At 32.8% G+C, this 24,263-nt stretch overlaps 1 protein-coding gene across 1 annotated transcript; it reads right to left on the reverse strand.

Annotated features, from left to right (window-relative positions):
- Positions 1 to 1,286: 1,286 nt before the first annotated feature.
- LOC149940252 (uncharacterized) lies at positions 1,287 to 23,325 on the reverse strand. Its single transcript, XM_090179189.1, has 3 exons — positions 22,910 to 23,325; positions 6,377 to 6,618; positions 1,287 to 1,335 (listed from the first exon to the last, which is right to left on the reverse strand). The coding sequence occupies exons 1-3, from the start codon at positions 23,114 to 23,116 to the stop codon at positions 1,287 to 1,289; spliced, it is 498 nt and encodes a 165-aa protein (XP_090035315.1). The 5' UTR covers positions 23,117 to 23,325.
- Positions 23,326 to 24,263: the final 938 nt, after the last annotated feature.

Consider the following 24,263-nt stretch of genomic DNA (forward strand, 5'->3'; position numbering starts at 1 on the left):
CGATAAGATTGTGGTGAGATGTACGAGTTAGAAGACTGCCGTGAGAGTGGAATCGCCAGTAATCTCTGTGGGAACACGTCCTCTATTTTAAAACAATCAAAGTTTCAATTTGTTTTAATAGATAGCCTACTTCTGGGTGGATTATTAGCGATTCCACTCTCATGGCAGCCTTCTAGCTTGCCTGTTTTCCTCGAGATTAACGGATAGCGCGCTGGTTCTAGTCTCATTTCTGTTCCTAGGATCAGACCCTCGAGAAGAATAGGAGTTGCGTGGCGGTCTTTTCCCGAGCGACTCGTTTCCCGCAGTTGCCAAATAAATCGGCCCATTCTTCCGTTCCCTAAAGTCTTCCGCTAAAATCAACTATATCAATTTAATGATTTCGCTGGGAATTGGTTTGGTCCCGCTAGGCACGGTCTTCATAATACGTCAAAGCCCAGACGTTTTCTCGTTCGCCCTTGACTGGCTCGGAGGAAAAAGCTCTTTTCGTTCGCAGGTGCGCAATTATGTGCCTTCACCGTTTCTCTTTTACTTCCACCCAAATTCCCGCAAATTAAGTGTACAGATTCAATAATTCCTGATAACAAGAGTGTATTCCTTTAGGAAGGAACCGTATTTTAATTCGTATCAAATTTGAAATAATTAATTATCTTCACCTATTTATGATTTCCTAATAAATCATTGAATGGCACCCGAAAAAATTAATTATATTCCGATTGTCCGTGAAGGTTAAAGGTATATTTTTAAATTTCATTGTAAGGCCTATGAGTTTAAAAAACCGAATTTTCTATACCAATTCTAAGACGAGTATGGAATATGTTTTAAAATTATATATTTGTTTCATCAATACTCGGACATATTATAATCTCTATTAACTACAATCGTGTACTAATAAGTGAGATTCAATAACCCCACTGCCATCTATCTGCTTCAAAACCTAAGTCACGCTAAAGTATGACGTCAAAGTCCACTTTTTCGACTAAATGCGCGTGTATCAGATATTATTGAATCGATCTTATTCTTATCGCAAGTTGTTTTTCAATTATTAAACAAATATTTAAAATGAATCTGTAAAAATATTGTTAACAAGATTGAAATGTTTATGTAGTTTACAAATTCAGGGGTAGTTATAAATCAGCTCAGAGAGTCTTAAGAAAAATGTATTCAAACTGTTTACGATTTTTTTCCTTCATTTTTCGAAAGTATTTGATATTTTCACCTTTTCAACGCGTCTCTTTCCGCGAGTTTCGAAGTGTTGAAAGGGCCGAGAGCCTTCGCTGCGGGAAACGCTATCTCGATCCGCGACTTCTGGATGTTCCTTTCTTGACAAGTGCATCTCTCGAGGGATAAATCAATGGATTCCTTTATGACATGAAATATTTGATCGGAGGCAAAAAGCGCAACTTCTAGTGGGATCAAATGTCAACCGCTAACTGGGACGATCCGCGGAACCGTCGCGACGTTCCGTCGAAATCGTCCGCCTGATTGATTTTCCAGCCTGCCACTAATAGCGACACAACTTTAGTCATTTCCCAAAACTTACTACGTGCCGGGTGCGTTTGTTAAAGACCTATTGCCGAAATATTCAAGTCGATAAGAAGAAATTAATTGGGTGCGAAGGTATTCCAAAAATTACTTTCGCCATACTTCCGCGTAGCTGTTGTATCTAATTAATATCAGGTTTATAAATTTAAATAGTAAGTTTATAATATAATGCTTTTAACGGAAAAGTACCCATTCCAAATGAAACATATACATTTGCAGGCTCAATGAAGATTTCACTGGCCACGAATTCCCCCCAAATTGCGAATGTTTACAACGTCTCACGACTCAAAATTTACCGAACGATGTTTATTTTAAAATTTACACTCTCTAAGGCAATGTAATTAATATTATATACGCTATAAGCCATTATTTCTGATGTTTTTAGAAATTCACTAGATGATTTATCTCAAGGGGAATATGGTCATCATCAAGTTCAAATTTTTGACAGCTATGAATAGTGCATGGAATGTCATCGATGTAGATATTGAGAAAAAGAGGTCCCACATATGACGTTATATATATATATATATATATATAATTACCTAAAATGTAATGTATAAAAATAATCAGCTAGGCTAATACCCAAGGCACCACCGAGGTCATCAAGCGACTTTTAAAGCCAAAAATTCAGGTGGCCGGGTTACAATGCGTAGGATGGTGGTGGCAAGCCCTTCATGCCCCGCGAGTCAACAGCTCCCTACACTAACTATTGCCGTTGGGACCTCTTTTTTTAAACATTTTTATCTATGACATTCCGTGCACTATTAAAAGCTGTCAAATATTCCAACTTGCCGATGAAACCTGTTCCCCGGCTGACTCCCGAGCCTTGCAAGCGGACTTAGATAATTTAAACTCATGGTGTATGAAGACAATATGCGAAATAATTAATTAAAAAAGTTATAGAAGACTTTATTACAATATTTTGATTATAATTTAAATGGTACTATTTTCAAGTCAAGTATTTGGGTTTTTATTTTGACTGCACCATAATATACAATTATCACGTGGAACAAACGAGTAAAAAATCTCATAAGCTTCTAGGTTGTTCCTTTAAAATATGTCGGATGCTAGATTCTACTCAGTGTTTAATAACTTTAAACAAATGTTGTATTTTTAGTAACGCTTCTGCTGTCTGTTTAGAGAAATTTGAAAATATAAAAAGGAATGCTTCCATCTCTACGAATTAGTTTTAGGTCAAACCCACAACTACAAAGACTTTTTACTGAAAAATTGCCTAGACACCATTGCTGAAAGTCCTGTATATTCAGATACTAAATTACTAAATAGGTTGTTAACCAATAAGATAGATTGTCCCTCTATTCTAGAAACCATTCCACTTCACTGCCCTAAACGACTAAATAGAAATATCGCGCTATTTCATAATAAGATTAATTGTAGCGCATCAAAAATTGCTTTTGATAACGATTAATATATATATGTATATATATATATATATATATATATATATATATATATATATATATATATATATAAATAAATATTATAAAACTTTTCAAAAAACGTGAAAATGTTTTTAGATTTAGATGCAATTTTGGTAGTATAATGTACAGTACAAATTTCAACTTTCTAGAAAACATAGGTTTTGAAAAAAATCAGTTTTTCGAGCAAAAAAACACCCTGTATATAAATAAATTTATATATATATATAACAAAAGAATAATAATAATTATAATAATTATAATAATATATATATATATATTTATTATTATTATTATTATTCTTTTGTTCATGCGCTAAGTTTAAACGTCTAAGGCTCCTCTTTCTTCTACTACCACCACATTAGCGGAAGTTAATAAGCCGTAAGTGTGAGGATACGATAAATCGACAAATTTATCATTCCTCTTCTATATTTTATATGGCTTCTCATTTCAAATTTAGCCAAGTGACCGGTTGCGCTTTCAAAGTGAGCTAAAAGATAAAACTAGAAATTATTCAATTTAACGTGTTTAAAACGCAACTGCCGGGCCACTAGCGCTCATGTAAATTTTAAATGTTAGGATTAGTAGTAAAATATTCAACCCCTGCAAGAAAGCATATTTTGCCGAAGTGGTTTTAGTTTTATTAAAAGCGTGTCTTACCAAAAACTGTGTTTTATATTTGGAATGAAAATAGTTGCTTTTCGGTAAAGCTCTTAATTTAGTTCCTTAAAGAAAAATATATTTATCTAAAGTGGAGGCGTAGCAGTAAGATTGTCTTAAAACATTTTCTACGAAACTTAATGTTTAAGATACATAAAATGTTAAAGAAAATTTAAAGGGAAAAACGTTCACTTTCTGTGGTCATAAACTCTTAGAGGATAATAACTTTGTTATGTTTCACTTTTCTTTCTGTAACGCAAAGGTTTGCTTTTCCAAACCCTAAACTTTATTTACGAGGCTTGACCAAGTTTTTTCCATTTCCTTGGATTATCAAATTCGTAAAAGGTTTTCAGCTACTTATAAGGAAATATAAAATTACTTTTTAGTTTCAAATAACTTTCAATTTTCATTTTAAATTTACTCCCAAAATGTTTACTTCGACGTGTTTCCTCTAATGCTAAAAATAAATTTGATGATTTTAGTAGATTAGTTAGTAAGTTAGTCATGAGTCGAAGCTAATTTTTAGTGAATCCACATACTGTGCATCGGATTAACTATTACCCTCAACGTTAAGGATGGCAATCCTATAGGATACGCTACTCCATCTCGGGCCCCTTTCCTTTGGCAAATTCCGGGCCCATAAGCTAATAATAATAATAATAATAATCAGTTAGGCCAATAGCCCAGGCACCACCATTAAGCTGTTTGTTTAATCTGCCACTGATCAAATATCAATGATTTACAGCTAGATAATCATTTGAGTTTCCGGACACTAGGGCGAGGAATTTGTTAAATTTGAACGATTCTCTGGCCCTTTAATAAGGCTGATTTCTACATGTTATCATAAGTAACTTAATAGCCAATTATAACATTAATTTTATGTTCGTATTTTATAATTTATAATCAGTATGCCAAAATAAGCGTTACTTTTACTTTAAAAAAGTGTTTTTATTTTCCCTAGGCCTTGGTTACTCCTTCGCGATTAAAAAGGTAGGTTTTTTCAGCAGCCGTGTAAAGTGGCCGCTATTGGACAATTTCAAATTCTGCGAATAAATTTAGTTTTTTTAATAAATAATTCAAGAATTTAAATTTCTTCAAAAACCGTAAGATCTTAAAAGTATCATTATTAAATTATCCAGTGCATCGTCGGCGAGTTTCACGAAGGACAACTGCGAGTTGAATATTCATTGTGCTAAATTCGTACTTTAAATAATAAAAATACTCTTTTCGTAATTTTAGTTTGAGTTTCAGAAATATGCTATATACGTCAATACAGGCCAAGATTATTTTAAATTTAAATCTAAGGCCTAAGCAGCGAGTGATAACTGAGAAAAAGCAATCCAAAGTTTTATGTCTTCTAAAAACTAGGAGCCGTTGCTTAAAATTCAAAACCCTAAGAGCCATTTCCACTGAAATAGACAACAATAAAAGTTTTTCATATTTGTGTAATAATAAATAAAATAATTTAATATTATTTTTATCTTATGGTTGATCAGAGCTAAAATAGCTTTGCCCTCTAACCATTAGTGTCGATGGTAAGGTTGTTGAAAACCATTTAAGTTACGCAAGGCACCGTCACTAGCCAACGGACAAATGAACGTTGGTGAGTGATGACCCCAACAGCCATCATCTGCTCTTCGTGTTTGCGCTCATGGCCTTACTCTTGAGATGAACGCCAAGTTCATATAACCTCTCTTTACGGCTACGCTTTTGCCGATTATGTTAACAAGCTCCGACATCTTGTTATCAATCGTTACAGTGCTTAACACATTTGGTGTTAGGAACGAACGAAGTTGTTTTAATGTGTAATAGATAACATTATTTATAAATCCTTGTAAATATATCTAGCACATCCTATTGTTTCGCTTAATTTTTATTGAACGTATTTAATCTTAAAAATAACTTATAGTATTACTATTTCTAGGATATGGTCACACGAACAAAGATACATATCCACGTACGTAAACCATTGTTTTTCTGTAGAACCTTCTTTCTCACATCTTTTATATAACTCAGTATTCTTAATTATTCCCATCGGCCTTACTTTGAGTTTCATATTGAAGTAGCTATTTTCTTAATTTCACACCCGGTGTACATGTACAGGCCTATTTCATTAGTGTTATATTTTTGTATGTTTGAGTGTTCAAAATATATTTTACTTGTACATCCGACACTTGCCATTTATTTTATTAGTAATCACACCCTAGACCACCCTTGCATTAAAGGCAATACCTCTAGACACTTGGAGACCAGTATACCTCTTTCTTTGATTATGAGAATCCCTCTATATTTGCTGTCGCTAGGGAAACCTACAACACCCTTTAAGCTTACTATTTACCATTATTCAATTTTGTGTTGTATTTTTTTAGAAAAATACAATAGCTATTTCGTCTTAACAAACGCACATTTTTTGAAAACGAACCCCTCAACATTTATTAAGGGGAAATATTCGAAATAGTTTTGGGATTTGACTAAGATATGCGCAAAAATTAAAACAAAAACTCTTACAAAACAAAAAATAAGGCTTTTAGAAATAGATAAATAAGAATTTATGTATAAGGAAAAACATGAGCCCTCGGATATCCAAATATTTCCTCTCTTTATGTTTAGTTTTAATATATATGTATGAAGATTTATAAATGCGTGTATACGTATGGCATATGCTTGAGAGGCAGATCCTATGGCAAAGCGAGAGACCGCAATGTGTCAGCGTATGAATCGATCCATATACTCACAATCTTAAAGCTTTGGTTTTATTGGCTGAAATGCAGTTTATGGGCTTGGGAATTCCTTCGGTTCCAGTACAGACTAAATCCTCGTTACTGACACATCTGCAACCCTCTTGATCGTCCTCAACCATCTTCCACACTTGCTCCTCTTCGTATTTGAGTTCCGAAGTGTTCTCATCCGGAACTTCGCTAGCTACTTCCGTTGCAAATAAAGTTGGATCCGGTTCATTTTCCTTATCGATTTCGTCCTACATATAAAGAAAAAGGTCGTTCAATCATTTATACTCTACAAAATGTTGCAGCGCATTAAGATCGCGATATTTGGACGTGTGGGAGTGCTACGTCTCGCAAAAGCTTAGGATAGAAAAATTTTCAGAAGAAGTGGAAAATTTCAGAAATATAAATCTTGAATAAAAGACGATAATGTTGCGGTTTTCTTGTAGAGGGATGATAAGCAAATATAATATTGGCACGCCGCACACTGATGTTACAAATGTATGAAAATATTTGTGTTTCCAGTGTTTAAATGGAGGAAATCATAAATGAAGACCAATAAAAACCATTACAATTTTAATAGTTTAAAATGAAGGATTTTTAGTAGCGATATTTTGTTTCAGCAATTGAGTTTCATTTCTACCAATTTCCGCCACTTCCCTGTCAAAAGATAATGTTCTTATTATTATACGCAAATACTTAATACTTTAGCTTGAACTAAGGCCTACTAAGCCGCGAGGCATTTCAAATATTTCGATAAATTTGAACTCTCTCTCGTCTTTGATGAATTATGAGTTATTAAGAGATTTGATACACCTTTTCAATTTCCACGTGCGTAAGTTAATTATGATATTTCAATGTGCAGATATTAAAAAAAACTAGAAATTAACCCTTTGATCGTTATTCAAAAGCTGTGACTGTAATATTTTAATGCCTTAACTATCCGGCTCCGGGGTAAGATGATCCAAGCACCTTTTTATTTCAACGAACCGTTGAATTAGGGAAATAATTAATACGTTATTGAATGAGGAATGTGTATTTTTTGGAAGGTGAAGAATAATTCAGAGCGTTTTAAAGTAGCCTGGACTGAAAAAAACATTTGCGATTTGTATGACCGGTACTCCCCGGGGTTGTTCGATTTCAATCATGGCTTATATCGTAACTTAAGTCAAATGTGTATTTTTAATGGATGATTTAATGTGCGTATGAAAATGTAAACAATAGTTTATGAAGCATTGCAAATCCCTAGCGACCTTTGTGGAAATTAAATTTTTTGATTTACATCAACACTGAACCCAGTTTATCAAGAGAAATATATTCAAATGTTTTAAAATTAAAAAACTCAAATAAGTCAATTGAAATCAAATAAATAAATCTGAAAGTATGAAACCACGAATCAGACAGATGGAGAATGGTTTGGCGTTTAATACCTTTTCGTAATGGTAGTGTTGCCCTTATATTTGAAACTTTCTAAATCTGTAATTTTTTTGAAGCAACGTTGTAAATGAACAGGAGGAAAGAGAGTCCCTTAAACTCTTTGAAATATTATAAAATGTTTTAATTCAATTTTCTTACAAAGCCAGAAAACCTTTAAAAAGCAAAGCGGTATCTAAATTTTACAGCTACTAAAGAAAGGGTGCTGAATGAGCAATTTTTAGTTATTTTCAATCTCAAAAATATACTTAAACCTTCTAATAAAATAAAACTACAATATAACGGTGATTTTGCCTTTAAAATTGGAAATTTGGGTACCTCGTTGCTATAGATTTCTTAAAACATTAATAGGCAAATAAAATCCGCTTTCCTCTTCCTTTGGTGTACTCTGTCGAGGAAGCTTCTTCTTTCGCCAACCATACCCGCCACGTATGCCGATAATGGCTCCTTTGAAAATGTTAATTATGTAAGCAAGTCTTCTATTTAGGATAATGGATTTTGGGCCTCAGGACAAACACAGCCTCTGTTTCGAGTCAGGCATAAAAATGCGCGGTGCTTTCATTTTGCTCGTGTATGAATGTTATGTTCTCACTTAAGCAATTACTTAATTACGAGATTACTTAAGTTTCCACTAGCGCGGGAAATATTTCTTCCTTTAACGAGCGTTAAAACCGTGCACATGCCAAAATTAAAAAAATCCTTATTTGCGCTAATGATAATCAATCTTAAGACGTTCTCACGTACCATGTAGAAAATTCGATTTTTTAAACATTGCTCCACCTAATTGAGTTTGATTTACAATTATTTTACCAAGAACACAATTTTCCAACGGCTCCTAAGGGCATTCTCTTGTGGATGATATTTAAATGAAAAGCTTTATCCAAAACTGGGAAGATTAAAACAAGAAAGCAACGCTACTTTAAAGAAAGGTATATTTTATGAACCTTTTCTAAAAATTCCTTCCCAATAAATATTCTTGATCGGTTAAACCCTAGGGAAATGGTGGATTAATTTAAATTTCAAATTAGACTCAAAATTAGGCAAATTAAAATTTGATTTTGATCGAAAATAACGAAACTTCATTTCGATTTGATAAATTTACTTAATCCCAACGGTATTAATTTCAAACGAGGGGACTTGTTTTAACTTGGATCATAATTTGAACATTGGATCAAGTCTTGTTCAAAAGGGTTGCTTTAAAAATTGTAAGTGAGTAAGAAGTTTTTTAAATGATGGATTTTTTTTAAATTTTCATATTTAATGAAGAATAATTAAGGATATTCGTTTTTTTTATTTATAACCAATTTTTTCGGGGATTTTTCTAAAGTCTGACTTTGAGTATCTTTAATGAAGTTGAACATTTCATACTAGATTAATTGTAAATGTAAATTTTTCATTGTTATTGTTTTAGTAAGACCAGAAGTAATATAATAACCATAAGTATGTTAAAAAGAAAAAAAATAACTGAACTAACTATACGAGCTACATGTATGCGAAATCCGTAGAGCCCCCTTATGTCTAAATAGCGAAATATACTACCTCGAAGTCGGAGGTTGGCGGGATTATCGGTGTCACGCAATTAGAATTAAAACAATACGGGAAATTATTAATGCTATTATGCTACTTATGGAAAGATGAAAATAAACTTTAAAGTGGTATATTTACTCGTTCCGTTAAAGAGACCCTTAAATTAACTGCGCATGTATATTCTATTTTAAGCACAAAAACGGTTAAATAGAATTGTTTTTTCACTTTTCACAATATCAAGTATTTGACTAAACGTACGTAGGCTATGTAAACAAAATTTTTAAAATTTATTTTTATTAAGCTGTACTTGAAACGCTTTTCAAAGGCGCATAAACACGTAATATAGAAAGACTAAAAAATATTTTTGCGTCAAGTTTATCCACAAGAGAATGTGTTTTTAGTATTGGTATAAAAATAAAAATTATCGCTATTTTTAAGGGTCATTATTGCCCTGTTAATAGTAGTTATTTTTATAAAAATATTTAAATATATTTTCGAGGTAAAAATTTCAAAACAACGATGCGTAGAGTCCGGACTATGGAGTATTTTAAACAGAAGATACAGTTTTTTTAAAAAAAACATTAAAATTAATAAATATAAATTCAAGCTAGTTTACTTCGCTAATTTTTAATTAGATATCTTATTAATATAGCAAAGCCTCTCGGACTCAGAGCTTTAATCTAAAGGCGGGTTTATAAGCGAGCGAAAAGCCGAAGCTTTTTGTAGAATCTGAAACTTTTTCGTTGGCACCGCCTCTCGCGTAAGCGTTTACAAAGAAGCGAGAGCCGATTTCCTACTTGCTGTAGCAGACAGCTTACGCCGAATTCCGACGCTGGCGGCATCAAACTCCGTTTGATATTCTCGCGTGTTTTTCTGAGGTCTCGGCTCTCGCTTGAAATCACGTGGTCGTATTTAACCAATAATAAGGCAACCCTTTCTATGACCTTCGTGGATTTCTTTAATTTTTTATTTAATTTATTTATCTTTTTTAAAATTAGCTTTTTTCGTTTTTGAAGCCATAATAAATAAATTGCATTCAGCACGCAATATTTTGACTTTCTTTCGTAGCCGCCATTAAGACTAAACGAACCACGTGATCACGTCAAGTTGAGCAACGAACTCAGCACGACAAGCGCTTTTGTAAACAATAGCTTACTGCGCAGAGGCAGATTCCGAAAGCTTTTTCCGATAGCGTCGATCAGCTTTCGGCTTCATGCACAAGCTTCTTTCGCTTTTCTCGCCCCTTTATAAACCCGCCTTAAGCGTTTCCATATGATGGTTTAAATCCAAGAGATATCATTTAGTTATTATCTTGTGTAGTATCTCAATTATTAACGAGCTTTTGTTAAAGTAAAAGCCCATGGTTTTTGTTTATACTAAACCTCGACTCGTGGTATAGCTTTGATCAATTCAACCTGTATTTTACATCTGTGTCGTAATGAAATTTTTAAAACCCAATTGAATTACGATTATTTGATACTTAATCAGATCAGCTTGTTGAGGTTAACGGTAATAGTTAGTGTAGGGAGCTGTTGGCTCGAACGCGTGGCATGCAGGGCTTGCCACCACCCTCCTACGCATTGTAACCCGGCCACCTGAATTAATGGTTTCAAAAGTCGCATGATGACTTAGGCCTAAGGTGGTGCCTTGGGTATTAGCCTAGCTGATTATTATTATTATTATTATTGTTATACTGACACGCGAAATTCATTCGTATTAATAATGAATAACGAAAGCGTTACTTTAAAAGAGGTACAATAATATTTATAAGGATATATATTTTCACTAGCAGGTACTCGACCAACGTGCAAACTAAGATAATAATTAGGTCTGAACATGGAACAACAATCTAAAGAGATTTAACGCTGACTCAAAAATGGAAGCGTTTATATTGGGATACGTGAAATCTTCGTTATTTTCGATACTGGAAAGAATTTGTTGACTTTACAAGTAGCGTGTCAAAAAACTGTTGAAAGAGAGTCAGCTTCGATCCCTGAACCTTGATGTAGGATGGAACCTTTTTTGGAACCATCTGACCATGATGATGTTCAGTGATACGGTTGGAATTGCTCACGACAGCGATGATTCGCTAAATTCGAAAAATTGCCGTCCTATCTGTCACTTAAGCCTTAGATAAAAAAAATTCTAGGAAACCTTTTGGGATAAAAGTACGGTAAATCTTGACTAAAAAGGAAAAAAGTTTAAATGCTTTTCGACAGTGAATTTAAGAAGTTGGTTATTTAAAACTTCATTCTGAATGTATTGATTAATTGTAAATAAATTTTATTTTATTTTTCAATCTAACGAGTAAGTTATAAAATTCATCATTTAAAATAGATCATTTAATAGATGTTTCTATAAAATCAAATTCGAAAATTAACAAAAACCAAGAAATAAACGAAACATTTAAACAAGAAGGCCAAGTTAATTTATTAAAAGAACGATAAATGAAAAGGACTCTCTCCTGATTTCATATCCATTAAATCAATAACACACGCGATTAAACGTATTAATGGTTCCCAATTTTCTTTTGTTGAAAATCCATCTCAAAACTAAGGAATTTTTCATGATATGTTAAATTAGGTTCGTTTTTTACGAAAAACACCAATAATTTTAGGGATTTCTTATGCTATTAAACAGTTAAGCAGAGCCGAAAATCGGAAAGGTCATAAAAGGGAGTGTTCGATATTGGTATTCTTTGAACAAGGCGGCTGAAATAATAAACGTTATATTCACTTTAAGAGAGTGGCAATATACAGGTGGTTTTTTTTCGGAAAAGTAATTTTTGATGAAAACTACTTAATGAAAAACTTAAATTTTTTTGTTAATTTGAAACACTGGAGGACATTGTTTGGAGGATTTTCAAAGTTTTCGGAAAATATTTTCACACTTTTAGAAAAATTATTGTTTGCTAGATTTTTATCAAATGCGAATTTGTAAAGCAGAATCTGAAACCTACGAATACCTTCATTTCAATGGAAAAAGACCCATTTTTGAATGAAACACGCGACTTGAAAAATTGACAAGATAAGCACGCAATAGTAAACTTGTTAGCGCCAGGAAAGCGATAGCCGCGCCCACTATTACGTAAGCATAGCTTACCCATCTAAATTTCAATCATTTTTCTTGTTGCGAACGTTTTTTAGCCTTAAAAAAACTTGGAAAATAATTTTTTCAAGATCTAATTAGACATAATTGGTTTAAAGTTCCCGTACATTTTTGGTAATTAAATGGAAGTCACTTTTTCCTTAACAACATTGTTATCGTTATTCAATAGCGGAGCGTACCGAAATTGTTGCCTGGTACTCCGGAGGAAGTACCTTAATACAGTTGAGCGAGCTGTCAGTGACTTTCAACAGTTTGGCGATGTCGAACCTATGTTTCGTGGATGCATGGGGTCAAACTAATTTTGACTTTGAGAACACTATTCTTGCATACCTTCGAAGAAGTTGCGTGACTGCTAGTGCCGATTTAGGTTGCTTCACCAATTAGTGATTTGTGTGAATTTTCAAAGGCGTTATGACTTCCGTAACTGTCTGCTCAATGTGGTGAGGGACGATACCCAATTTGAGCACCGTGTTCTTTAGACTGACGAATGTTCTTCTTCAAGAGATTGACCTTTCAACCATCAAGATAATCTCCTTTTGCAGGATGAAAACACTCACTGGGGACTCGAACCTCATCACCAAGCTCAGTTCCAGAGCTTAATTGTTTGTGTTTGACGTTTAGGAAATCGTTTGGTTGGTCCAGTGTGTTGGCCTCAAAATGTCAACGGCCAGAACTATACTTGCGTTGTTAACAGAACGAGCTGACAGATGCAATCGACGACCATTCTGTAGCCTGAAAGAGGCCGAATTTGGTTTCAGCAAGATGGCGCTGCACGACATTATCGCAGAGAGGTGTGTAATTCCTGAACAACGTTTATCCTCACAGATGAATTGAAAGAAATGTTCCAGTTCTTGGCCCGCAAGGTCTTACGATCTGACACCGCTAGACTTTTTTCTGTGGTGATTTTTCAAAGAAAGGGTTCATTTAACTCCTCTTGAAACGAGAGCCGAACTTCGCCGGATAATTCAAATTTCTTGTCAAGAAGTAACAACAGAAGTTATAGAGTGTCCGAGATCAAGCTTGCGTTGCAGCCGATGGGGGAATAATTGCACCCACTTTGTAAACAATAATTTAGCGTCTTTGAAATAAATCATTGTATTAAATGAATCCCGAATTTTGTTTCTGAACTTGCAAACTATTCTGCGTGTGTGGCATTTACATTTTATTAAAACTGGTACAGGTATTCCATAATCAGAGGTTTTCGTTGATTCCAATGATACGTGAATGAGTGCATATCTTTGCTATCTCTTTCCCGGATCAAACAAGTTTATTTTGTAATACCCAACTTGTCAATTTTTGAAATCAGGTTTTTCAGTGAAAAATAGGTCTTTCTCCATTTAACCACAGGTATTCGTGGGTTTCAAATCAAGCTCTACAAATTCCCAATTACCAAATTGATTTAGCACCTAGTGGTGGAATTTTTTTTTATAAAAGTGTGAAAATAATTCCAAAAAAGGTGAAATTTCACCGATCAGTGTTCTTAACCATAAAAATTTATTATTTCTATCTTTAGTTTTTGTAACAAATCACTTGCCCGAACCAAAAAAAAACACCCTGTACGCGGTGGGAATCCCGGGAATTCCATCTACATGTAAGTATGTATTTGCATAATACAAAAAGTCTTTACATCGAAAATATTGGTATCGATAAAAAATTAATTGAGGGTTATTTATTCAAAAAGGAGCTGAATTCAATTTAGCTAACGACGGCAATAAATCCGTATTGTGGGAAAGTTGAAAAAAAAAAGGTTTTTATCGCCTGTTTATATTTTATTTGTGTCATTCATTCCTCAAACGAATAAATATTTATACCAAAACTCCTAGTGTTGTAAGTCGGAAAATGCCCGAGGAGTTTTCCGAAAAAAATAAAAAAGTATTCATTCCATGATTAGTCTAATAAATTGTTTACAAATTTAAATAAAGCGACATTTTCGCCTCATTTTTTCGAATCCAAAACTAAACCTCTAGACTAGTATATACTGATTAACAATGTAACACTATTAATGTTTTGTAGTATGTTTACTGATAGTATAGACATTTTAAATAAATAAAAAGTTAAAAACATTAAAAACCTTTAAAAGTAATTAAAATTTCAATTTTTAATTTTTCCGATTTGCAGATAATGTTAGACAATTCGGAAAATTTTCTGGAAAAGTTTCGGCATTTTATTTTTCCGGCAAATTAACAACACTAGAAAATACCAAATAGAAAGCTAGTGTAAAAATAATAAAATGAATAGCTATGGATGCTGGTCAGATGTTTGTTTGATAGGGAATTCAAAATGTATTGATTGCTGTAAAAATTATGGTTATACACCGGTTTATTAAATTGTTCTTTTTAATATTGACTCTGTCGTTTTGCGATTCCTGTTAATTTTAACAGGATCGCAATTTAGCGATTCAGATTTAACGAGCTGTTTATTTGGCGATCCTCGCAATCGAAATTGTGGTGCAGAGACGTTTTAGCGATTCCTGTTAATCGGCGACGCTGTTATTTTGACGAATTTTTATACCAAAGTCACCGACCAATAGGAGAGCTCGATTTTTGACGCAAAAAGCTATCACGTGGTTATGGTTGGCTTGCATTTTGACGATGGAAGCCTGGCTCTTCTAATTAATAATTTTCTTACTCTAATTTTATTATTAGGTTTTAAAACTTTTTTAGTTAAATCCGTTATTTTATTAAAATATATTTATATAATATAGCCACGAAGGGAAAGCAAATCAGTTTCTGAAGAATGAGAGGTTATCCAAAATCTTTCTTAAAGCAATAAAAAAGTGCACGAAAATTAGTTCCTTCTGATTATATAATTTTCTTACTCTTATTATTTATTATATTGGTGGCATTTATTACACAGTTTAATGGTTTTGTTATTTGAAAAATATATTTTTATAATATGGTTGGTACACCAATAAAATAACGAATGCAAATTAAATTCATTACTATTATAAGCCAACATTTTCCGAAAAGAATTATCTGTTAGAAAATGAGGAATATCATTTGGTTTTCGGAAAAATATTTATTTCTAAACTTAGCTGATAGCAATTAAAATAAATCAAGTTAAAAATAAATCAATAAATAAATAAATAAATAAATAAAAAACAGAAATTTCACGAGTGTACAAAAATTGGTAATTGTCTAAAGCAATTTCTATCTAAATATCCTATATTGATCACACGTAAAACAATGTACCTGCTTTTTGATATAATTTGTTGTTCTACCTAATTATCTGGCATTTACATAGCATAGTCAAGGTATCAATAGTAACAATTTGAAGGTTATACATCAAATTTCTCGGTAAGCTCTTGATTCATGCCAAATAAACTTGAATATTCCAAAACATCTGTTACCGCAACTCCTAGTCTACCTGAGGAAAGGTTTCTTCTCGGTAGATGAATTGGTTGGTAGCTAAAGATCTTTGATACACTGAACCAATTACGGACCCACTGCAATAACGCCATCTAAAATAATACCTGCCATCTAAATTTTATGAGGATATAGCATACTACCTTTATTATAAATGATTCTAAGGCTGAAACTTAGTTGTTGAGCGGAGATAATGTTAAAGGACCAGACAGGATTCACACATTCAATATTTAACCCGGTCGGTAGGTGTCGATACTGCTGTACAAATTTTAAACTACGTACGAAGTCTATAATTTCCTTTTTAATCAAAATTTATTCTACTTTTCCCAATAGCGTACGTTCTCCAAGCTTCTTATCGCTTGAAAATTTCACGTTGAATCCTGTGCAACAGTCATAAAATATTGAAAAAATAAGGTGATAAACTAGCTTTTTACGTGTCGGAATGTAGAAGTTAGCCAATTCTATATTTTGAAGCTGGCAACAGTGGCGTAGCTGAGAACTCAGAGGCCCCCCCCGCAAAAATCTCAATGCCCCCCCCCCCCCTGTTCAATTTTTTATAGAGAGCGGGGCCCCAAAAAGCTTCGGAAATATCCACTTAACGGACCAACTTGAAAGATTGTTTTACACTATGAAACAGTCGGTTCCATATGTACACTCTGTTTGAAAAGTCTTCGACAGCTGAAATTTTTGCCCTCTTTTTAATTCTGCTAGAAAACTATAATAGATGGCTCGATGAAACCAATTGCAACTTTTATTTATTTTCCAATATCTTTCGTTATTTATCGGTTTCGTCCGCCAAAAATTAATAGTTTGGCGGGAACCGTCAAAACTCATTTTTGACAACAGTTTAAATATTGGTTCTACGGCACTGACTCGCGCGTTTTTGAATTCACAATGGTCGATTCATATTTAGAAAGTGGAAAAATTATCTCTCTACAACCAACGGTTGAGAAGCTATCGCGTTTCCAAATTGTCGTCGAAGTTGCGTTATTTATAATCGCTTGATGCATTTTAGGTGTTTCCTAGTTTAGAGGTAAGTTTTGAAACGCTATAACTTCTCAACCGTTGGTTGTAGAGGGATAATTTTTCCACTTTCTAAATATGAATCGACCATTGTGAATTCAAAAACGCGCGAGTCAGTGCCGTAGAACCAATATTTAAACAGTTGTCAAAAATGAGTTTTGACGGTTCCCGCCAAACTATTAATTTTTGGCGGACGAAACCAATAAATAACGAAAGATATTGGAAAAAAAATAAAAGTTGCAATAGGTTTCATCGAACTATCTATTATAGTTTTCTAGCAGAATTAAAAAGAGGGCAAAAATTTCAGCTGTCGAAGACTTTTCAAACAGAGTGTACGAGCCGGCGTGGCGTTGTCGCCCCACTGAACGTTTTAGGGTCCAACCAACTCATGGCCAACGGTTTACAGACCAAATTTATCTTTCAAAAGCATAAAAGCCTGTATTTCAAGATTTAAAGAAGCGTTTTAAATATTTTTGTGATCTTAATTCATTAAAAAGGATACAAATATTTAACTATATATTTTATGACGTAAGTTAGTTATTTAGTTGTAAAGAAATAAAATAAATGAAGAGTGTTATTGTTATATGTTTCTTGACATGTTGAAAATTTCTGACCATACGCTTTTCTTCTACCCTTTATTAGCGAAAATCAATTTGGTAAGAACTAAAGATCAACTTTGTTTGTTTACAGCCAAATAATCTGAGATACAAATATTCAAATTGAAACTAATATATTAACGATATTATTTAATTGAATTGTATTTTTGGAAAAAGTGTAGCTGTCAAAAATCATCTTGGATCGTGGCACCAAAAGAATTAGCGCCACAAGGATTTTCGAACTGGTGGCGCTTAAAGCTTAAGAATGTTTAATTTGTTAAATAAATTGTAATACAAGATTTCAATTATGATATTTATAATTAGAGTTGTTAGTCGCAAAATTTTCGCCTTCGAAAATTCTCAGTCAAATTTCGGAGGCCTTTTTTCGGTAACACTTCCGTATTTTTCAGAAAAAAAGAGAAAAAAAAGGTTTTTATTCCATGATTATACGTTAAAATTGTTCGCCAATTTAAATTTTGCGGCATTTAAGGCTCAATTTTTTTAATCCAAAAGTAAAACTAAACTTCTAGACAATAGACTAACCTAGAATAAAAACCCTTAAGTGTGTCATAAATCTAACGATGTAAAAGATCCCAATTCAAAGATTTCAGTCTCACGTCACACGACGTCACCCATGCTTTTTAAGCACAGAGAAAAACCCAAACAAAATAGCAGTCATAGCCAAAGCTGCGAAGGGAAATTATTCTATAATAATTTCAATTTTTTTTATTTCAATTCCATAAGCAACATTTTCCTTATCTAATATTTTAAGCAAGTCAATCAGTTATGTTTTTTCCCACACTTTTGGTATTTCATAAACTTATGCTGAAAAATTGGTGGGATCCGGGGAAGCAGGTGCATGTTTCAACCGAATAATATTAAAAATTGTTAAAAATATTTTAAAAAGAACTGCTACTGCATGGAGTTATTTAAAAACATAATTTATTTAAATATTTTTTTGGGCTTTCGGACCGCGGTCCTTCCTCAGCCAAGCGTCGAGTAATAACTTGCAGTAGCAGTTCTTTTTAAAACATTTTGAACAATTTTCAATAGGTTTACCATGGAACATAAATTAAATATTTACAAATAATATTAGCTTATTCTCACAGTTAATGGAAGGATATCTGAAATTAGGTATTATAAAGTATTGATCTTAAGCTAAATACCCATGATGCATTTTCAAAGGCATTGAAATATTTAGATGCATTTCCTCTATCGCCGAAAGCATTGTGAAACTAATTCTGCAATCTTAACCTTAACTGGATCGTCTCGTTCTCATTGATGATCTCGATTTAAGATAATAGTACAAAGCTTTGAATTTAATCGTTTTATGTTACCTATACTTCCAAATTTTCCAAAAACGAAACCGTTTATAAGTAAATAGAGCAAGAACACCACATTAGAATAAGCGACCAGATGGCATTTCCATAGACTGTTCGAAAAAAGTAAATCACTAAATTGGCCCGAAACTGCTAAGAAGCGGTATAATAATTTCCCCATATAATATTTGATTTAATTTGTTTTGATAAATTGTGCTTCAGCAATGTATTTATAGTTCTCGAGACTCTAGAAACTGTCATCGACAGATGATTGTTGTAAAATTTTATCTGCTCTGCAAAGAAAAATTACTAGAAAATCGAATTAAAACTCTGATGGGGTGCTGCCCTTAATATTTTAAGGGTTCAGCCTCCCCTACCATCTGTTCAAACGCCACTGCCACAAGACCTTGCTTAGAATCGCCCTACGTCCTCACAGAAACGAAAAACATTTACAGCGATTTCTCAGTTTAACCACTGAAAACATTTCGCAAGATTTATATTTCCGGTTTCATATCACGATCCTTTACCCTGATTTTATGCCTGAATAGACTCACCCACACGGCATAAATAGTCGGACTCCTTATGATTAACTATAAACACTGCCGAAAGTCGATGGCAAATATCAATACACTATTTACCAGCCGAGGCAAATAGAACCTGCCAAGATATTTACTTGTAATTCTGCTAATAAATAACTGTATTGCTACTAAGTACGTGGATTGACTTTAAAATAGATGTGTTATATTAGTTTAATCCTGTTTTGATGCATATTACTTCGTCTTCGAACCAAAGTTGTCTCCATAATATTCTTAAGCCAAATCCTTTTAGGTTAATTAAAGTATTTCTTAAACCAAATTAAAGAGGAATTTCATAGGAATTAAAGCTTTGACCTCTTACAAAATTATCCCCCCCATTTCTTCATACAGTAGTGTTAACAGAAGTTAATTAATTCCTGGGCTTACTTCATTCGCGTAAATGAAATGCATAAATATATCTAGAATTATTAATTTTTAAAACCAAATAAGTTATAAAAGCTGAACTGTTCCAGAAGTTAATACCATGATAGTTGGGTTTTAAATAGTATCTGGTTTTCGTCGCGCGTTTACGCTAAAGGTAGTTGAAGGTTATAGAGACGTGAGTGCACTCATACAGGGAATAAATTACCATTTTCCAATCTCGCTTATACCATCCAATTTATTAACTTCCTCTACATCAACATTTCCGCCGGCAAAATGGCCCGTTCGCCCTCATATACGCAATTGCATTATGCGGGAAAATGGAAAACAGAAATGCTTTAACCCAAACCATTTCACTAGACCTATACTATCATTTTCCAAATTTCATTTTTCTCATCAGCTAGGCCAAAGTCATCTAGTGACTTTTAAATATTTTAACTCAGGTCGCTGGGTTATAATTCCACCAGAGACACCAGTACCGTACACTTATTATAGCGGTTAACCTCTACAGGTTTTAATGGAAAGGGGAAACTGAAAAAATCTGGGGAAAACCTCTTTGGCCAGTGAGGAGATAACTTGCAAAATGAACTCAAAAGGAGTTGTTCCGAGTTATTTTGCCTAGTGTTTATCGGTATTTGAACTGATTCCAGGAAAGCATGACGCTGAGATTCGATTTGATATTCCAATCTCAAAAGCGTCTCACCATAATTAATATATCTCGGAATAATACGTCTTCTTAGATGGCAGTCTCCTAAATTCCAATAAACGATTTCTAAACATCTATTCCCGCACTAAGTCGTCAATGTAGTTTCACGATTGCATGGATTAATTGAGCTCAGACAATTCCATTTCGATTACCAAACAATGTCCACCAATGTCAAAAGACCTTTTTTGAATAAAAATAGCGTAAATTACAGCGTATGTTATTTGGCACATAGCCACAAAATTACTCATTTAAAAAAATATATGTAAATGGTAGGTTAATATTTAGAACGTCATTTACTCATATTTCGTCAAAATGTCTCGGAATCAAAAAAAGGCAAATAAGCTTCCCTCTTATGGGATTTTCAGGTTTTCTTAAGATCCATGGCAGGATGAGAATTTTATAACCTTATTGCTTCTGCACTATAACAATCAGTTCCTAACGTCCGTTGTACTTTGAGCGAATGGTTTCTGAATGTTGAATGATATCCTTACAAAACATTTTTCTATGTTTTATAATTCCGATCTGATAATTTGCTCTTTAAAACTGAACGCTTGACGCCTCCATATTTTATCCACGAATTTTGATTGTTTTTAAGAAAAATATAAACAAAACGAAACGAATAGGAGAATTTGGAAGTTGGAATACTTGGGACTATTTTCCAATTTAAGTCACATAACAATATATTATTTCAAAACTACTAGATAATAGTATGTTATTTTAAAACTACTAGATAATATAATGTTATTTTAAAACTACTAGATAATAGTATGTTATTTAAAAACTACTAGATTATAGTATGTTATTTTAAAACTACTAGATAATATAATGTTATTTCAAAACTAATAGATAATAGTATGTTATTTTAAAACTACTAGATAATATAATGTTATTTTAAAACTACTAGATATTATAATGTTATTTTAAAACTACACAATACAATGTTATTTTAAAACTACTAGGTAATATAATGTTATTTTAAAACTACTAGATAATATAATGTTATTTCAAAACTACTAGTTAATAGTATGCTATTTTAAAACTACTAGATAATATATTGTTATTTTAAAACTACTAGGTAATACAATGTTATTTTAAAACTACTAAATACAATGTTATTTTAAAACTACTAGGTAATATAATGTTATTTTAAAACTACTAGATAATATAATGTTATTTCAAAACTACTAGTTAATAGTATGCTATTTTAAAACTACTAGATAGAAGTATGTTATTTCAAATCTACTAGATAATAGTATGTTATTTTAAAACTACTTGGTAATATAATGTTATTTTAAAACTACTAGATAATATAATGTTCTTTTAAAACTACACAATACAATGTTATTTTACAACTGCTAGATAATATTATGTTGATTTAAAACTATTATCAAATAATATGTTATTGTAAAACTACTACAAATTAGAAAGTTATTTTAAAACAACTACAAAATAGTAGGTCATTTTAAAACTACTACATAATTGAATGTTACTGTAAAACTATTACATAATATTATGCTATTTGAAAACTTCTACATAATAGTATGTTATTATAAAGCTACTACATACTAGTATGTCATTTTAAAACTATTTATTGAATTACTAAATTCTTTGCCTAGAACAATTTTCCCTAAACCATTTAGAAGTTTCGAAAGAGTGATATGATTAAGATTCCAGATTCTATCGTTATTTAATTTCGAGGGTTCGAAAACGTTGAATCTGGCCGATTCCTAAGATCTATCTTTCAAATGTTTACAATATTCCATTTTATATTGTTTTCATAACTCGGAAATATTATTATTTCGTTTCTTCCCGAAAAAGCCAATGAAATTCATGACAAAACTGGCCAAATCAAATACATAAATAAATAAATATCATGATAAGCTTTGATCTAAGAACGTTTGATATTTCTACGCCTTTAAATAAGTATGCAAATGAACATTCTTACTAAGAAACGATATTTTTTTGAAAAGTTATTTTCGCTTCCCGTTTAATTAAATCAACAAATCATCCGATTCAGTAAATAAGTAAACCGCTTGGATTTTTGTATACGTTTTTGTGGCCATTTGATGAACGTAGTTGATATTTTAATAATATTTTAAAACCAATATTAGCGCTATATATGATAAATAATTTTTATTCTTCTTTTTTTAATTGAAAATTCTTGAACACTTAAGATTTTTAGCGAAAGTAATTAATTAAAATACATCATTTGAAACAAGGACTATGAATAAATGTTTCTTAAAACAAGGGATGTTTATGACCAGTTACGTAATCAGATCAAATAAAAAGAATTTTATTTCCGGTAGATGAAGCCTCATTTCTCGTAATTTATTTTAAATTGAAATACATATATTTATCACTGTGTGGTTTAAGCCCTAACAGATATATTATGAAATAAATACCTTCCTTAATTTATTAATTAAATAATAGTAAATGACAGATTTAAGATTATTATTTATATTTTGTGGATTTCATATAATATAAAAATAGACCAATTAGTCATTAAATTACCTGTCTTTCTTTGGAGCTTTGATGTGGCAATTTGGGAGAGTTTTCAAACATTTTCATGTAGTCTTCCAGCATCTCGAAACTACCTTCCAAGTCATTTCGTTCGTCATCAGTGGAACCAATTGTCGGAACCGTCTGACAACCAATTAACGTCGAAAAATACCACAAAAGGAGGTAAATTAGCGAGGCGAGCCCCGAGAAAGAGTACATCTCCGGAAAGTGGCCTTTCAACCCCGATTAGAATCTTCGCCTGTCATTTACATTGACGCGTTGCTCGAGAAGTGGCAAAATGAAAGAACTTTTATCCCCGAGCATCGTCCGTCAGAAACGCTTTTTCGTTCTGTTTCCCGCGGATCAAATTACCACCGAGTAGAGCGTTGTAACGGAGCGAGACTCGCGGGCGATTGCGGCGCTCGTGAATGTTATCTTGGCGAGCTACGAATCGCGAATGGCTCGAGAGCGACACGGGGAAGCCGACAGAAAGGGTCGCTCCGGGTTTCCTCGATACACGCCAAAGCGGCTTCCAAGAAAAACTGACCGAGAGTAGCGCGTTAACGCATCAGCCAATCGGGGCTTGAAATAAGAAAAGCGACGGACGCTTATATTATTAAAGGTCACCTTGGATTGCCACGCTTTCCAGAATGAAAAATATTTGCTCGCACTAGTACCTTATTAGAATAACATTTTTGTTAGGATTTACTACCGGCTGAGCTTAGTGATATCTTCCTACGTCTGCCGCCTACGTATAACCACATATATGTCATAGGAATTAAATTAAATTTTCATCGTGACTTCGGGAGTCTTCGGAGTACGCCCTCGCAAAATATAAAGCAAATAATTCCTGGACTAGCAGTTGCACAATGAGGTAACCGGACTTAAATACTTAATACACTTCCATGTAGCAAATTAAAATTACTATGATTGACATTAATTTGACACGGGTCAACTTTTCAAACGGCGTGGGCCTGTCAGGGTGATGCACATGAATTTTTTAATCAATATACACTATTTCACAAATTTGCGTTCTGGACGATTTAAAAAAAAAATTTAGTTTAAAATAATTGCATTCTTTACTAGGGCATTTGCTTAAATTCTAAAATGAAAAATATGTATTTTTCCACAAAGTCAAGATGCTAAAAACCAATTGATTTATTAATTTTTAAAAGACCCGAAAATAGTTTGTTACTAAAAATTAATTATATAGAATAAAGAGAAAGTGTCAAGAGCTGGGGAGCTGGGACTACTTTATTTACCCTAAAAACCCTAACTAAAGTTCAAAAAAATCATAAAATATATCTTTTTTAGTAAAGTGAACTCAGACTAAAAAGATAAATTGACCTCGCACAGATTTCCTTGG

The sequence above is a fragment of the Leiobunum rupestre genome, chromosome 6, assembly GCF_980474605.1.
Source record: "Leiobunum rupestre chromosome 6, qqLeiRupe1.1.hap1, whole genome shotgun sequence".
NCBI lineage: Eukaryota > Metazoa > Arthropoda > Arachnida > Opiliones > Sclerosomatidae > Leiobunum > Leiobunum rupestre.